The sequence below is a fragment of the Suricata suricatta genome, chromosome 8 (genome assembly GCF_006229205.1).
Source record: "Suricata suricatta isolate VVHF042 chromosome 8, meerkat_22Aug2017_6uvM2_HiC, whole genome shotgun sequence".
NCBI lineage: Eukaryota > Metazoa > Chordata > Mammalia > Carnivora > Herpestidae > Suricata > Suricata suricatta.
The window spans coordinates 65549590-65568317 of record NC_043707.1 but is presented as its reverse complement, the minus strand read 5'-3'; the positions used below and the strand labels follow the sequence as shown (position 1 = coordinate 65568317).

General features: G+C 37.7%; 1 protein-coding gene across 2 annotated transcripts in view; it reads left to right on the top strand.

Moving 5' to 3' along the window:
- Nucleotides 1–1009: 1009 nt before the first annotated feature.
- Nucleotides 1010–18728, top strand: part of MTF2 (metal response element binding transcription factor 2) — an 81381-nt gene continuing 63662 nt past the window's right edge. For both annotated transcript variants that reach the window (XR_003911731.1, XM_029947178.1), the window contains exon 1: nucleotides 1010–1266. Coding sequence is in view for 1 of the 2 variants with exons in the window: in XM_029947178.1 (XP_029803038.1) it covers nucleotides 1262–1266 (5 nt within the window). In the remaining variant the exon portion in view is untranslated. The remainder of the gene's footprint in view (nucleotides 1267–18728) is intronic.

Genomic DNA, 18728 nt, shown 5'->3' with positions numbered 1-18728 from the left:
GCAGAAGCAAAGGTGTGGAAGGTGTAGTTATTGAATGGTGTGGATAGAATGAATGTTTATTGGCCAAATCCTGAGATTATGGGTTGAGGGAGTCCCTTTTGAAATATAAGCAAAGTGAGTTTAGGCCCAAAAGGTACTTCAGAGGGTATTAATGTATTAATATTACCCTTGTATTTTATTCCTGTTATATGAGACAAAAATACAAAATGATTTTAAAATTATTTTGACAAAGTTATAAACAAAGGTGCCCCTGGTGGCTACTAAGGGGAGCTGGGTTGTATATAAGCATAACTCAGAGACAAGAATTCACACTTCCAGTTTGTCACTTGGGACGCCGGTCGGCAGCAGGATATTGTCAGGCTAATGATCTGCCCTAGTATGAAAAAGTTCTGTATTCCTAAAAAAAAAAAATTACTTTGCACAGGATTATTCTCAGATTTCATCACAATTAGGAATGATTGCAAAGCAGATACACAGAAAAGCCTTTCATCGTCAAGGAAAAAAAGTCCTAAAATCTTCTTCACAAGGATCTCCCGATGAGGAATTTGGGACTGTACAGTCATCGCCAAGCAAAATTTAATCCTGACACCCAGGGTTTCCTCCCTGAAGGAAATGCGAACAGCAGGCTTCAAGTGAAGATAGAAGAAAAGTGCCTTATCTAAGGTAACGACGGGAAATTAGAAAGGCAAGATGTAGAGATCACTGTTGCATTTTCCAGGAAAAAACCCAACCACAACAACGATGCACGGTGAAGACTGAACAGGACACGCTCCTTTATAAGAGAAACACAGCAACACAGGCAACGTCTAGGAGCTAAGCCATTACTATTGTGTTAGCGCCGGTGGCGGAAGGACTTAGTCCCACCGCTACGTTAAAGAGTCCTTCTTTGTTCAGCTTCGGCCAGGGACGCAGGGCGCGGTGTTCTTCCGCTCTCACCACATAGTCCCCGCCCCCTCGCAGCCCTGGAGAGCTGCCATTCGGCACCGGAGTCGCTCCGCGCTCCCAGAATGCACCGGCAGTCCGCGGGAAACCAAAATGGCGAAGGGCTGTAGCGAAATGGTCTGTGTTTGAGGCCGGTGTAAGAACGCTCACTCTACTCTCAACCCTCGTCCCCGGGACCTCGGTTTGTGCGTGTGCATGTGCGGGGTGCCCGGTGGGGCGGGTGCCCAGTAAGTACTTGGACTCGCAGGGGAAGCGCCCAAGGGGACGTGATTGGTTGTTTTTTCCTGTATGAAGCGGTTGGCACCACTGAAGTGACCGAATGAGGTGAGAGACCTTGGCCTGGGAACCAGGCTCTTCCGGAGGAGGTGGGGGCGGGGGGAGAAGGAAGAAAGGAAGCAAGTATAAAAGGGAAAAATGGAGGATCGAAGTGGGGGTGGGATCTCTAGTGTGTGTATGTTGGTCCCTTGCATTTATGTATATGTTGAAAAGAATGGATAGAATGAAGTAGTCAGTTGGGTGTTGGAGAAAATAGGAAGCGAACAAGGCATTGGGGAAGTCGGTTGAAGGACCAAGATTAAACGTTGAGTCGGAGAAGCTGTGTTGGAGGGGAAGGAAGGAACCTGGGGGCGGGAGACGGTTGGAGGGGCAGGATGAACCTGGTGATGAGGGGGTGGGGAACCGAGGGGAGGAGCCGTTAGGAAATGCGGACTGAGGGAGCCGTGGGGAGCTGAATGAAGGGGCTGCCTGGGACTTTAGGGGGCGCAAAGGGAAGTAGCTTGGAACCATAGGGTGGTGGAATTGTATGGAATTGGAGTAAGGGGCTAGAGTAGAAAGGCAGGATGGAGTACGAGGATAAGGGAAACACTAAGTGGAGGTTGGAAGCAAACCCTGAAAGCTTTAACGGAGACAAGTGGGAGGGAAAGTGTGAGATGAGAGAAGGACACTTTATATTTGCAACACACAATAAAATCTAACTCCTATCCCTGCTCGGAGGTAGATATGTATTGTTCATTTCTACAACTAAGGTAAAACGGTTCAAGGGATTTTAACTAATTTGCCAAGATTTCTTAACATATCTTCTTGGTAGTGCCAGAACTCTTAACTCTGAGTGTGTGTTTTACAATCTGGTGTCTTTGGTTGCTAGAATTTTTCTTTGGAACAACTAGAGGGAACAGATGGATTTATCGAGGTGATTTGAGGAACAGAGAGAGGGAGGGTTCGTGAACAATGGGAAAAGGGATATGGATGTTATTCTGTTCTTTAAAATATTTAACTTTGGTTAAAGATAGAACTGTTTACAAATTCAGATATGCAGACCTAGGTAGGCCTGTGTATAACGTAAGAAAGCACCATGTGAGGTCAGTCCAGAACTAGAAATACATAATTAGTGCCTGATTTAATTTGACTCCAGATGCTCCGGTAGTAGTAACTTTCTCCTTCATATTGATTCCATGTGACTCTAATGTATACCTTGCCTGCAGGCTGGTTTCAATTTCCACGTTTTCATTCTGTCTTGAGAATTTTGGGAGGGGGGCAGTCGATTGCAAAGACTGAATTTAAAAGTATTTTATGAGTATAAAGTAAAATGTACTTGCATTCTTAAGTGACCTTTTCAAAGGCTTGAAAATGCTTTACGTTGGAGCCATTTTGACTAAGAGCTTTAGGTGCCCAGTAGTTTGGGGAAGGAAAGAGTTGATTTTGAGTTTAAATTTCTTAACATAAACCATTCTATTCTTGATATTTAGAATGTTATTCATACTCCAACCATTTGCAGCGATAGCTTGAGAAGGAATACAAGGTGAAATTTTGTGTTTTTAGGTCCTAAATATAAAAACATTCGAATTCACGTTTTAAGTATGCTCACCACTTTTTTGTAAAGTACTAAAAATACTCGAAAATATTTGAATTAAGAATGCACCTGTTAACTGATAATGCATATTCATGTTAATGGGCATTAACGGAAATCTAGACCTGATCAGGATGAAATGCACACACATGCGTAGAACAAGAAATATAAAAATCATCTGGCTAAATTTTTTTACTGGATGAAACAAAATATATTTAAAAATCCTTTTAATTATGATATTTGCCTCAAAGCTCAGTTTGGAAAGGAATTTTATTCTGTGTATTTTGCTATGGATCATAAATTCTTCGATGTCATTGATTATACCTTTCATTAGATCCTTGACTGGAAGGGTAATTTGCTTTATTTGTATTTTACCATAATCTTTATATCTGACTTTAGGAAAGTGGTGGTATAGTAATAATCTATTTTAACAGATGGGGGAATTTGCCTCTGAGGAGTTGTCATGGCTAACATCTGTAGCTGCGCGGTTTTGAAAGTAAAATTTAACTGCTGTTTTAGTGTAAACTTCCATGAATGATATTCTTTGGTTATTTTTATTCTTTGTTTTCCTTGCTTTTTCAGGATTGGTTATTGCAGTAAAATGCAGTATAACAACCTTAAACTGGAATGTGGAAGTTTCCCTGTGGATATTTTTTGTGTATTAGTGTAGTGCTGTTCATTAGAACTTTCTGCACTGATGGCAGTGAACTATATCAGCTCTATCCACTGTGGTAACCAATAGCCACAGGTAGATGTTGAAAACCAGAAATGTAACTGGTGTGACGGAAAACACGAAGTTTTAAATAGCCATCTGTAGCTAGTGGCTGCTGTACTGGACAGCATGGTATTAGGAGTTATTACATCCATTTATTAGGAATTGTTGCATGTATTAACCATGAAAACCACAGGAACTCAAAAGTAAGGAACTGTTTTGGAACTAAGGATTGAAATTCTCTTTGTACCTTTTATTTTTCATTTTTGTCTCACACGAAGTCTTCTGTCCTATCTTTGTTTGCAAAAAGAATGAAGAAGGTAGCAACTTCTTGATTCTATTTCCTTTGTCAAACAACAAAAATCAATGTTAAGAAAGTTAGTTTATTTTTTAAGAACTTACTTTGTATACATCAACTAAAAAAGCTTTTTATTAAGGAAAATTTAGGAAAATACAAAATGAACAGAATACTATAATAAACATTTTTGGGTTTTTTTTGTTTAAAAAATTTTTTTTAATGTTTTTTATTTATTTTTGAGAGACAGAGAAAGTGCGGGCAGGTGAGGGTCAGAGAGAGAGGGAGACACAGAATCCGAAGCAGGCTGCAGGCTCTGAGCTAGCCATCAGCACAGAGCCCGACTCGGGGCTCGAACCCACGAACTGTGAGATCATGACCTGAGCCGTAGCCGGACACTTAACCGACTGAGGCACCCAGGCGCCACATAATAAACTTTTTTGTATCCATACTTGTTTCATCTCTATAATTTTTTAAGTAGCTTCTTAAAGGTAAAATTTGCATATATTAACTGTACACTTTTTAAGTAATAGCTTTATTGAGACATAACACATATATCGTACTTATATGTATATAATTAACACGTATGTACCCTTTTAAGGTACAATTTACTGACTTTTTAGTATATTCACAGAGTGGTGCAACTATCACTGCTATCTAATTTCAGAATACTTTCATCAACCCTAAAAAGAAAGCTGTAACTGTTAGTAGTCACTCCTACTGCCCCTGGCAACCACTAATCTATTTTCTGTATTTATATTTTGCCTGTCCTGGACATTTTACATTAACAGAATCATATAATATATGGCCTTTTGTGTCTGGCTTCTTCCTTTTAACACAGTGTTTTCAGCTACATGCATATTGCAGCTTGTATCAGTACTTCATTTCTTTTTATGGCCAAAATACATTTCATTGAATGGATATATATTTATTCATTTTGTTAATCCAACCATCAGTTGATGGGCATTTGGGTTGTTTCTACTTTTTGACTGTTAAAAATAATGCTGCTTTTTTTTTTTTAAAATTTTTTTTAATGCTTTTTATTTATTTTTGAGAGACAGAGACAGCTGGAGCAGGGGAGGGTCAGAGAGAGAGGGAGATACAGAATCTGAAACAGGCTCCAGGCTCTGAGCTAGCTGTCAGCACAGAGCCCGACTCGGGGTTCGAACCCACGAACCGTGAGATCTGACCTGAGCTGAAGCCGGATGCTTAACTGACTGAGCCACCCAGGCGCCCCAAAATAATGCTGCTTTGAATATTTATTTACAGGGTTTGTGTGGACATGTCTTGGGTACAAATCTAGGGGTGGAATTGCTGGGTCATGTTATACCTCCATGTTTAACAGTTCAAGAAATTGTCAAACTATTTTCCAAGGTGGTTGCCTGCACCCTTTTATAGTTTCACAAACAACTATGAGGGTTCCAGTTTCTCTATGTCCTTACCAATACTTGTCTGTCTCTTTGCTTGTAACCATCCTAATGTGTATAGTGATACCTCACTGTGGTTTTGATTTGCATTACCCTGATGACTAATGATCATCTTTGAGCATCCTTTCCATGTAGTTATTGGCCTTTTGTACACCTTCTTTGGAGTACTTATGGTTAAGGTCCTTTGCCCTTTAAACAATTGGATTATTTATGTTCTCACTACCCAATTGTAAGTGTTCTTTTTGTGTTTTGGTGATAGGTCCCTTTTTGGATATGTGATTTGCAATTATTTTCTCCTTTTCTTTGAGTTCTTTCAGTTGATGGTGTTCTTTGAAGCACAAAAGTCTTTAATTTTGATGAAGTCTGATTTATCCTCTTTTTTTGTTTTATTGTGCTGTTTGTTGATGTCATATCTAAGAAAACATTGTCTAATGCTATAGAATATTTCTTTTTTTCCCAGAAAGCTCACATGTAGTCTTTTTTAGCTATTCTCTGCTCCAACAATTTCTGATTTTTTTTAGTTTTAGATTTATTTTGTCTAGAACTTCATATAAATGGAACCACTAAGCATGCATATCAGGGGACACCTGGGTGGCTCAGTTGGTTTAGTGTCTGACTATTTTAGCTCAGGTCATTATCCTAGGGTTGTGGGGTCAAGCTCTATGATGGACTCTGCACTGAGTGTGACTCATGCTTAAGATTCTCTCTCCCCCCCCACCTCCTTCCCTCCCTCTCTCTCTAGATCTATATCCATCTCCCTTTCCCTCCTCCTCCCTCCCCTGACACTCCCCTGCTCATGTTCGTCCTCTCTCTAAAGTAAAATAAAGTAAAAATTAAAAAATATGCATATCCTCTAAATTTTTTTTTAAAAATTTCATTTCATAAAGCTGCAACTGGGGTTTTACCTTGAAAATTCCATTCTGCAAGGGATATTGTAGTAATGGCCTAAGAATCTTGTGTAATGACAATCCTGACCACCAGTAGTTTGTGCTATAAAGGTTTTTCCCCCATGGCTTCTGAATTTGGAATGGATAAAATTGAGTAAGGGCTTATTGATTATATACTTCCAAATAATACCTAAAATGAGGAGTTTAAAAATTAGGGGAACAGGGCAATGTGGGGGTTCTTTGTGATGCTGGAAATATTGGTGTCTTGACTGTATTGATGTTAATATTTTGGTTCTGATATTATTTGATCATTTCTAAACATGCTATCATTTGGGCAAACTGAGTATAGGTTACACAGAATGTCTTTTTTATCACAACTGTGTCAGTTTATAGTTATCTCAAACTAAAAAGTTCAGTTAAAAAATAAAAAATTAAAAACATTTTTTAACGTTTGTTTATTTTTGAGAGACAGACACAGAGCGTGAGTGGAGGAGGGTCAGAAAGAGAGGGAGACACAGAATCCAAAGTAGGTTCCAGACTGAGCTGTCAGCACAGAGCCTGACAGGGCTCAAACACACGAACTGTGAGATCATGACCTGAGCTGAAGTTGGTCGCTTAACTGACTGAGCCACCCAGGTGTCCCCAATTTTTTTTATTTTATGTGTCCTGGACCAGGACTGCATCGCAAGAATGGGTTGAATTTGTTTGGCTTCAGTCAGCTAGGTGATAAAAACAATCCAAAGATGAGTTTTGGGTTTTTTTCTTATCCTTGCTAGTGAAGTATATTTCAGAAAAAACTTTCAAGAACTTTTTTGTTTGTGCTGGGGGATTGGCCAAAGGGGGAAGACAGTTGTCTAGTGGAGAGTACTGAATGTCTACTCAAGATTAGGATATGCCTTTTTTTTTTTTTTTTGATGTAGATTTCACACCCAGCACGAGCCCAATATAGGGCTTGAACTCACGACCCTGAGATCAAGACTTGAGCTGAGATCAAGGTTGCTTTACTGAGTGAGCCACTCAGGTGCCCCTGGATATGCTTTTAATCTGCTAGCTCTGCAGCAGCTTTGGTTTTTTTTTTTCCTATTAAATGGAGATGTTACCTGCCTGTATTACTCACAGGATTGCTGCAGGGTTAAGAAGGAAAATGAAAAAATATTTTGTAAACTCTAGGTGTAATATAGTTGTATAATATTTATTTAAAAATAATATAGCAGAAGAGTTGTTATATAGAACAAGAGACCCACCCACTTATGATGAAGCTATACACTGAAAACACCCTGGGATGTTTTATAAATTGCTGATCAGTCCTAATAGTTTTAATTGTACCAGAATTGACCTGTAGAGCTAAAAAAACCCAAACCCCAAACCCAAACAGTCAAAACCAGTTTCTTAGAAATCCTACCTTAGAGATTCTGAACTCTAGGTTTGGTGTGGCCTTTTGTATATTTTTGTGTTTTTACTTTTTTTTTTCTTGATTTTGTAACCAGGGTTAAGAAGTGCTAAATTTTGTTCTGGGGTCAAGATTAGAAATTTACCAGTTCTTGCTAAAACATCACTAAGAGCTATACAAAGGGAAGACTAATTAATAATAGGTGTATTTTTCATACCTGATATGAAAAAAGGGAAATATTTTAGTACTGTTTTCATCACACTCCTACTTAAGATATTTTAAGTTGGTGACTAATGTAATTAGTGGAACTTTGTTGTCTGGGAAACTTGTGACTGTTAAAGATTATATAAAATTGCATTTAGGTGTTGTGAGAAAAATTCTCCATTCAGGGAAATGTTTAAAGAGAGGCTAGATGATCGTCTTATTTAGGGACGTTATAAAGAGTGATTTTTTTTTTATTACCTTTGAAGTAAATGACTTTTCACTTACTTTATAAAACTAAAATAAGTTTCTAGATTGTAATCAAAGTAATGGGCACTATTTTTCCTTTAGGTTAATGATGAGAATTATTAAGGAGGATGGAATCCTTCCCAAAGTTGAGTTTCTTCTGAGTTTTCTTTTTTCTGTTTTTCTTGTAAGTTCCACGATCTTTTTCACTTTTGACAGTTGTCTAAGTCCATCTCTTAAATTTTTATTTCTTAATAAAACAGGCTGAAGAATATGATATTATTTTAAGTTTTAGTTTTAAGAGTTTTATTGCTGCTTGTTAGAGAGGAGCAAACAAAAGTGGCTATTTGTAAACATTAAAAAATGTTTAGGGGGTGCCTGAGTGGCTTAGTCAGTTAAGTGTCTGACTTGGGGTCAGGTCATGATCTCATGGTTTATGAGTTAGAATGGAGCCCAGTGTTGGCTCTCTCCTGTCAGCATAACCTGCTTTAGATCCTCTGTCTCCCTGTCTCTCTGCCCTTTGCCAGCTCTCTTTGGGCTCTGTCTCTTTCTCAAAAATAAATAAACTTTAAAACATGTTTAGATCTGTCTTACAGTATGTTCTGGTGCACTGATTCTCAAACTTTTTGAACTCAGGACCCCTTTACACTTTTTTTTGTTCTGACTTTTGATTTGATTTGATTTTTTTATATATATAGTTTATTGTCAAATTGGTTTCCATATAACACCCAGTGCTCTTCCCCGCAAGTGCCCTTTTCCATGACAATCACCCTCCTTCCCTTTTCCCCCTCTTCCATCAGTCCTCAGTTCGTTTTCTTTATTCAAGGGTCTCTCATGATTTGTTTCCCTCCTTCTCCCTAACTCTTTTTCCCCTTTCCCCTTCCCATGGTCCTCTGTTAGGTTTCTTCTGGGACCCCTTTACATTCTTAACTATTGAGGACCCTAAGAACTTTTATGTGGGTTATCTTTATTAATATTTACTGTATTAGAAATTGAAACTGAGATAATGTAAACATGAGAGTACACATATTCACATACCTTTAGCCTTTAGAGTGAAATTATCACATATAATTTAGTCTCTGCAAAATCCTACTCTAAACTTATAGGAGGATGAGGGTGAAAAATGCAAATAAAATGTCTTAATATTATTTTAAAACTAGCTAGGACCTTGGTGACTTTGTAGATTCCCAGGGATCATATCTTTAGATTACTGCTGTAGTCCACTGTTTCTTCAGGTAGTTAGGATTGTTTCATGCATTACATGGTGTTCAGCATTCCTGGCCTCATCGTAAGCAGACTTTTTGTCTCTTTATAGAAAAAATTTGAGTCTCTCAAACATGAACTGCTTCCAGTTCTATCTTCACATCTACCAACTTAACTATAAATGAATCGGTCTTCACGTCAAAAGTAACGCACTTTCCATGGTTCAAGGCTAGTCTTTCCTTTATACATAAGATTCTATTTTTCTGACTTGTGTTTTCAGTTATCTTTTGGCATCTCCTTTTATATTAGAAACATGGTCAAGACTTTTTATATTTAAAAAAGGAAGAAGCCATCCACCTTATATCCTCATCTTTATATATGTACTCTTTCCTGTATATAACCAGGCTTTCTGAAAAAAGTTTCAACTTATTAGGGTCCCATTCATAGCTTTATTAATAAGATGTATTTTTTAATATATATGCACTCATTGTAGAAAATTTAAATATTAAAATTTAAAAGGTTATTCATGTCACCCATAAAGCTACCAAAAATGCCTTTGTCTAGTCTCATTGTCTTTCTTTTTTTTAAGTTTATTTATTTTGAGAGAGAGAGAGAGAACAAACATGCACATATACACACACATGCACACACACACAAGCAGGGGAAGGGCAGAGAGAGAGGAGAGAGAGAGAGAGAGAGAGACAGAATCCCTGGGAGGCTCTCTTCTGTCAACGTGGGGCTTGAACTCACAAACTGAACTGTGAGATCATTACCTGAGCCAAAATCCAGAGTTGGGTACTTAACCAACTGAGCCATCCAGGCATCCCACATTATCTTATTTCTAAAAGTAGTTTTAATTTATGTTAAACACATTAAAATTTCTTTTAGTAATGCATGTATTTGACTAAAAATACCAAAGAATACAGAAGGGGAAGGGTTTAAAAGGAAAAGCTATGGAGTTTAGGCCTCCTGAGTCCTGCTTTGAGAAAGAGTCATTAATTTTTAAAAATTTTTATTTATTTTGAGAGAGAGGGGCACGAGTGTGAATGAGGGAGAGTCAGAGAGCAAGGAAGAGAGAGAATCCCAGGCAGGCTCCATGCTTTCAGTGTGGAGCCCAACTTGGGGCTCAGTCCCACAAATGAGATCAAGACCTTAGCCGAAATCAAGATTAGGAAGCTTAAGCGACTGAACCACCCAGGTGCCCTACTTTAATTTTTAAGTGTTAAGCTCCTTTGTTCTGTCATTACTTCTGTAATGCTAAATAATTCTTTTATGCTACTGTTACTCAGTTTAGACATCTTGCTGTGTAAAGGCGTTCTTGCTGTGATAAAGATTCTGTTTACATATGCCCTATATCTCTTTTCCCCTTTCCAAATTTTGGGTTTTCTATTGGTCACTTCTGTAACTTTAAACTTAGGTCTCTTTTCTTATTCCATCAACTCTAAATTTTATTTCTCCCCTTATAAGGTGAATATTATTAAAGTCCCTGTCTTTACCTTCATTTCACTTCCTCCTTCCACCTCTCAATTTTTGTCATCTTTATGTTGCTTGTATATTTTAAAATTTGATAACACTTAATATTCTCTTCTTATTTTTAATGTTTATTTTGAGAGACAGAGTGAGTGGTGGAAGGGCAGAGAGGGAAGGAAACAACCTGAAACAGGCTCCCTGCTGCCAGCACAGAGCCCAAAGCAAGGCTGGAAGTAAAGAACTGTGAAATCATAACCTGAGCCAAAATCAAGAGTCAGATGCTTTTCTGAGCCATCCAGGTGTCCCCTAATATTCTGTTCTTAACTCTAATTTTCTGTGATTTGTTTATGAAGGTTGAAAATTAATAAATAGCTTTTGTATTATTTTGAACAAATTAATATTATTCTCCAAGTAGTATATTACAGAGCCAGATAGTACCATGATTATAGTTGCTTACTTGTAATACTTTATCTCTGTCTTTGTCTTCTCTATACATTTTTCTACTGTCCTGTACTGTCTAATTTTGTTAAATCCTTCTTTCCCTTCAAATATCTCTTTCTGGGAGTCTTCCTTCCTCTTTTAATCCAGATTGGTTTCTCTTCTTTTCCATAGCTGCCATCTGGGACTTCCCTATGTTAATCTCTTGTATTGGATGCACCATTTCCTGCATCCCATGTTTTTTCCTTTAGAGGGTACTTTGTCATTTTGCTAGAACCAAACCTTCAAGTTTTGGCTTGACATCTTAAGATTTATTTTAAATGCCTTCCTTTTTAAAAACTTAGTTTGGGGGCGCCTGGGTGGCTCAGTCAGTTAAGCTTCCAACTTTGACTCAGGTCATGATCTTCCAGTTTGTGAGTTCGAGCCCCACGTCGGGCTCAGAGCCTGGAGCCTGCTTCAGATTCTGTGTCTCCCTCTCTCTCTCTGCCCCTCCATTGCTCATGCTCTGTCTCCCAAAAATAAAAAAAATAAACATTAAAAAAATAAAGATTTAGTTTGGTTAATATAGGATTCTAGTTTGAATGGTCTTTCACAATTTTGAGGCATTGCTCCATTGTCTTCTAGAATCCAGTGTTGCTTTTAAGAGGTCATATAGTTATAAGTCTGATTTTTTTTTTAATGTTTATTTTTGAGGGGGTGCAGAGTGAGAACGAGACAGGATCTGCAGGGGACCAGCCCACGCACCAGAGTCAAAGGGTCCCTGAGTAGGGGGTTGGTGTCGGCGAAGTATCTATAAGAAAGAAGACAGACAAAGGGTAGGGTGCCCCTTCTAATGAGGAGACCAATCAGATACCTGTCTGGCCGTGTCCCGAAGGAACTTAGGTGAAGCTTAGCCATAGCGGACTCAGCATTGTGACTTACTATCAGAAACTATTCTGATGCTGCCATAGACCATATGCTATTCACCACGGTATCGCAGATCAGGCCCACTTGGACTCCGTAGGCTTTTGGGGACCTTAAGGGTGCCTACCCGTGGAGCCACAAAATTGAACTTGGCAGGCAAGCCAAACCAAGCTGCACATTCACTCTCAGAAACACACCAGAGGTTATTACATTCCCTCCCACAGAGGTTTAACAGACAAGACTGAGACGTTTAGAGAAAGAACATTTAACTGGGCAATCTCTGTATTTTACTCACCCTCCTTGTTCTCTGTCTTAATGCATAGAGGGGCCCTGGGTGAGATCCTAACCAACCTGAAAGAAGTAGAACTATTTCAGAGAATATTCCTCTTACCTTTGAATATCTTCATTTTCTTTTCGTTTCTTTCTTTCTTTTTTCCTTCTACTCAGGTCCCTGTTCAGGCGCCACTTGATGCGGGGAACCAGCCCACGCACCACTGTCTAAGGGTCTCTGAGTAGGGGGTTGGTGTCGGCGCAGTGTCTATAAGAAAATACAGACAAAGTGAATGGTGGCAGTAATGCACTTTACTGTGATGCTTAGGATCTTTATATACCATAGGTGATTACATTTTGTCTTTAATGATTACATTGTTTGTAACTTTGAGGTTTTAGGTAAGAATCACATGTTCCAGAAAAGATCATTGTTTCCATGGTAAAGAGAACAATGACATAATTTATTACAGAGTTTCAAAAACAGGAATGAAATACATTAACGAGGGTCTTGTTCTACACATATAGTATAATATTAACCAAAGCTTAAGAGAAGGCTATTTTTCTTTAAAGGTGAGCATGATGACTTACGGGTAAAGTGCCCCTGACCAGGAAGGGAGTTTGAATCTGAAAATTTGCCCACTCACCGAAACTATAATTAAAGGTCATAGAAAACTAACTCCAGTCTCTAATCCATCTTGATCAAGAGGTCATGTGCACATTCTCTAAAACAAAGGAAAGTAGGACCCAACAAGCCATATGACACTGTACTCTCAGTCTCCCAGGAAAGTGACTCAATCCCGATCCTCAACTGAGGGACCCTACTGCACCAGGGGCACACCTACCAGCTATGCTAGGGATGTGTGCATTCCTCCTGGTAGTTCACAGAGGGATTTCAACAGGCCGTTTGGCTGAATGGGACCCTACAAGGATCCAAAGCAGGTTATGTCCTGTCAATGTGAAGCCCAGCATGGGGCTTGAACTCTTGAACTATGAGATCATGACCTGAGCTGAAGTCAGATGCTTAACTGAGCCACCCAGGTGCTCCATAAGTCTGATTTTCTTATAGGTAGCTTGAATTTTCACTTTGGAAGCTTGTGATCTGTTTTTAGTGTTATCCAATTTCCTGTGAATTTAGGGTTTTTAAAAATCAGTACTTTAAAAATATAGTTGTTTTGAAGATTCCTATTTTGGCCCTGGAGAAGTTTTTAAATTATTATTATTAATTAAAGAGTAATTTTTCCTCACACTTTTTGGAGTGGCTAGTATCAAACACCAGAAATAACAATGGCAAGGGTGTGGGGGGAAAGGGAACCTTTGTGTACTGTTGGTGGAAATGTAAATTGGTTTAGTTACTATGGAAAACAGTATGGAGGCTCCTCAAAATATTAAAAATAAGACTGCCAAATGATTCAGCAGTTCCATTTCTGGGTATTTATTTAAAGAAAAGGAAAATACTTACCTCAAAAAAATATGTGCATCCTCATGTTCATTTCAGCATTTTTTACAGTACCCAACATATGGAAACAACCTAGGTGTCCACTGATGGATAAGTGGATAAAGAAAATGTGGTATAAATATACAGAGCAATATTATTTAATGATAAAAATAATGAAATCTTACCATCTGCAGTAACATGGATGGATCTTGAAGGCATTATGCTAGGTGAAATAAGTTGGACACAGGAACAAATACTGTATGATCTCACGTGTGGAATCTACTAAAACTGCCACAACAAAGCCAAAGAGAACTAATGCCCTAGTAAGTTGCTGTTATTAATGGGGATTTTTAGGAGCTTGGGGCCAAAGTAGAAATAAAAGATTGAGATACTTCTTTATAAGTTCCAGTCATGATAGATAAAGCCTTTTATCCTCTGTTTCTTGACAACCTCAACTCACAGGAATAATGAGAAATAATTGTTATTGGAGTATTGGGGAGTGAGAATGAGATTGTATGAGAGAGGTTAGCTTGTGAAAACATTTCATATTTTGAAGGGTTTTAGATTTTATTCTTGCCCTATGTGTTTCCTAACTTAAGTAATTTTGTTGCCAACATTATTTCTAGCCATATTGGATTATCATCTCTATTACTTATTTTTTTAATATGTTAATTTTAATGCACTTAGCCTCATTCTAAGCAGTAACCCATCAGTCTAGGATTAAATATATTTTTAATATTTAAAATATTAAAATACATAAAATGAAAAACATCTCTGCCAAGGTACTCATTCCAGCTCTGGGAAACACTATATTTCATCAAATTTAGATGCCATCTATTGCAAGATATACTATTATTTGTTGTATTACTAAGAAATAAAGAGCCCAGCTAATTAAGGTGGAGCACTGCTTATCATGAAAAGCTTTTATATAATGCCACTGTAAGATAGCTTTTTAATATCTGTTGTTCTTGTAAAAAGGAAACATAAAAAGGAAAGTATAATTGAAATACATTGTTAAGGTATTTCTAAGTCAGCTTTTTGCTAAAAGTCTTCTTTTGAATCACTAAAAAAAAAGCTTTATTGAGATATTTCATATGCCATTATAATTCACCCTTTTAACGTATACAATTTAGTGGCCCCCCCCTCAGAGTACGTAATCATCACTACTGTCTAATTTTAGAACTTATTTTTCCCCCCCCCCAGAAGAAATCTCATACCAGTTAGGATTCATTCCCCCTTCCCTCCCTCCAGTCACAAGCAACCACTATTTTCTGGTTTATATTTTGCCTGTCCTGGACATTTCACATAAACAGAATCATATATATATGATGCCTTTTGTGTCTAGCTTCTTTCTCTTAATGTTTTTAGCTACATTCATGTTGCAGCTTGTATCAGTACTTCATTTCTTTTTATGGCCAAAATATATTTCATTGAATGGATATATATTCATTTTGTTAATCCAGCCATCAGTTGATGGGCATTTGAGTTGTTTCTACTGTTTGGCTGTTACAAATAATGCGCTTTGAATATTCATTTACAGGGTTTGTGTAGACGTGTGTTTCCATTTGTCTTGGATACAAATCTAAGAGTGGAATTGCTGGGTCACATGACACCTCCATGTTGAACGTTTTGAGAAATTGCCAGACTTTTTCAGAGAGCCTGCCTGCACCCTTTTACAGTTTCACAAACAGCTGTGAGGGTTCCAGTTTCTCTACATCCTTACCAACACTTGTCTGTCTCCTTGCTTATAACTATCCTAGTGTGTATGCAGTGGTACCTCATTGTGGTTTTGGTTTGTGTTACCCTGATGACTAATGATGTTGAGTATCTTTTCCATGTAGTTATTGGCCTTTTGTACACCTTCTTTGGAGAACTGTTGATTAAGGTCCTTTGCCCATTTAAAAAATTGGATTATTGGGGCACCTGGGTGACTCAGTTGAGGGTTAGACTTCAGCTCAGGTCATGATCTCATGGTACATGAGTTTGAGGCCCACATCAGGCTCTCTGCTGTTAACGTGGAGCCTGCTTCGGATCCTCTGTCCCCCTTTCCCCTCTCAAAAAATAAAAAAATTAGATTATGTTTTCACTATTGAGTTGTAAGCATTCTTTATGTATCTTGGTGATAAGTCTCTTTGGATGTTGTGATTTAAAATTTCTCCTGCTCTTTGAGTTGTTCTTTCATTTGATAGTATCCCTTGAAGCACAACTGTCTTTAATTTTGATGAAGTCTTATTTTTCCCTTTTTCTGGTTTTGCTTGTGCCTTTGATGTCATACCTAAGAAAATGTTGCCTAACACAGAGTGACACAGATTTACTCCTATGTATTTTTCTAAGAGTTATGTAGTTTTAGATTTTAAATTTAGTTTGTGATCCATTTTATTTTTTGTATATGGTGTGAGGTAGGTGTCCAGCTTCATTTTTTTATTTAGATATTTTATTTTATTTAGATGTGAATACCAATTTCCCTGAACCATTTGTTAAAAAATCTTTTCTTTCCCGTTGAATTGTCTTGACAGTCTTTTTAAAGGTCAGTTGAACATAAATGTAAGGATTTGTTTCCGGATTTTCAATTTTATTCTATTTATGTGTCCTTTATATCTGCATCATGTCTTGATTACTGTTACCTTGTATTAACTTTTGAAACAGGGAAGTGTGAGTCCTTTGGTTTTCTTTTTTTTCAAGGGTATTTGTGTATTCTGGGTTTCTTGTTTTTCTTTATGAATTTTAGGAGCAGTCTGTCAGACAATTTTTGCAAAAAAAAAAAGGCAGCTGGGATTTTGACAGGTAGTGTAATGAATCTATAGATCGATTTGGGAAAGATTGGCATCTTAACAATGTTAATATCCAGGAACCTGGGATGTTTTTTCAGTTAGGTAGGTTTTATTTCAATGCTTTCTCTTCATTACATTGTTATGTAATTTTCATTGTACAAGGTTTACTTTTAATGTTGTTGTTAAATTTATTCCTAAGTATTTTGTTCTTTTTGGTGCTATTGAAAATGGAATTTTTTCCTTAATTTTCAGATTATTCATTGGTAGTGTATAGAAATGCATTGGATTGTTGTATATTTGATTTCTGCAGCTTTTCTGGTTTATTCTAGTAGAGTTTTGTGTGTGTGGATTCTGAATCGCTTTTTTAGTTTTGTAGCACAATTTCCTCATAGTGTCAATTTTGTGTCATCATGAATATTGGTGACAGTACTTCTCGAGCTAATCTATATGGGAATTAAAGTAATATATAAAACTTGGTGCTGGGCTCTATTGCAGATTTATAGTTAACTACGGCAGGCGGCAGGTCTCCTCTTGATTCTCACTGTGGGAAGCCAGCTGAACATGTCCAATTTACTATGTACTCCACTTTCTCTGACAATCATTTGGTTTCTGTAGGAATAAACATTTTTTATTTTTAATTTTATTTATTTTTCAGAGTGAGTACGAGTGGGGGAGGGGCAGAGAGAGGGGACAGAAGGTCTGAAGAGGGCTCTTTGCTGATAGCAGCAAGCCCAATGTGGTGCTTGAACTCCCGAACTACAAGATCATGACCTGAGATGAAGTCAGATGCTTAACTGACTGAGCTTCCCAGGTACCTCATGGTTTCTGTAGGAATAAAAGATGCCTCACTATTTTCTTAAATATTTCCTCCCATTGGCTCCAGCACCCAGTTTCTAAATTTTGATGCTGGTGCTTTTAATGGTATTCAGAAGCATTGGTAATGAGTACTTTGCTCCTGCTGCCTGGCTAGTTGGTGATTTTAAGATACCACCGGTTATAACACAGATCTACATTTCATAGGATTAAAAAGTGAAAATTGTCCTTTAGTTAATGACTTGTCTAGGCAGTAGGACCAACCAATTAGAGCTGTTTAAGCAAAGGACTGATTAAAACAAATTTTCCATAGTGCAAACTGAAAGTGCATTGTTTAAAAGGTGCGGTCAGTGGCAGGAACATCAGTTAGGACAGTATATGGTAATAGTGCAGGCAAGAGTTGACAATGATCTGAAATAAGGCAGTGGTTGTAGGAGATGTTTGAGAGATAATCTTTAAGATATAATTAGCAGTAATTGGTGAATATTTGGAAAGTCAGAGAAGAGGGAGGAATCAAGGATTACATTTCTAGATTATGAGCTGATCAGACCATCATGGCATTAACTTAGTAGTGGCATTAACTAGAAAAGGGAAAGAATTTGAGAAAAATGTCAGTTTTGTTAAGTTAAAGGTGCTGGGGAAATTCAGGTTGAGATGTCTAGTGGGCAGTTGGCTATCAGGGTCTGAAGATGAGAGATACGAGGTGCTGGAGATTTAGAAATTGTTAACAGATACAAATCAAGTGAAGCATTAGGAGAACATGACTGTTTAAGACAATCAGAACGTGTAGGACAAGAGGAGAGATCCCTAGACAACTCCCAACATTTAGAAGATGGCGGAGGAAGAATCAATACAGAAATATCAGAGAGGTGGGAGAAGTCATTACAGATGAAGAGCTATCACAGAAACCGAAGGAAGTAAATTTCAAGAAAAAAGGTTATTACACAAAGATTAAGTACAGTGAATACTAAAATTAGAGCATTGTCTTTATTTGGTCATTTGGAGGTCTTTGATGCAATTGTTAACATTAATCAGGACAATTTGTAATGGATTAAGTGGAATGTACTTTTTTAAGTTTATTGGTGAAAGGATGAGAATAATGAAATACTTTGTAAGGACCATTGGTTTTGTTTTTCATTTGATTTTGGCTATGGTAGGTTTGCATCAAGGAAAGTTAAGATTTAAAATTAAAGGAAAAAATAAAAGAAAGGAGATACAGTAATTGATATGTGAGATTCTTAAAGTGAGATTTCTCTCCAGTACTGGTAAGAAGAGGCATGTCTTCCTTACAGAAGTGAATTAGGTACATGCTTTTGTGGATAGATTTAGAGGAAGCAGGGGTCGGGAGAAAGTTGAGGACTTTCATGTTATAGGTTCTGTTTTCTCTGAAATGAGACTCTACCTTGTGAGTGAAGAAGTTGAGTGCCCCAGCAGACCTTTCATCGTTTGCTTTCTGAAGGTTTCTACATAACAAAAATG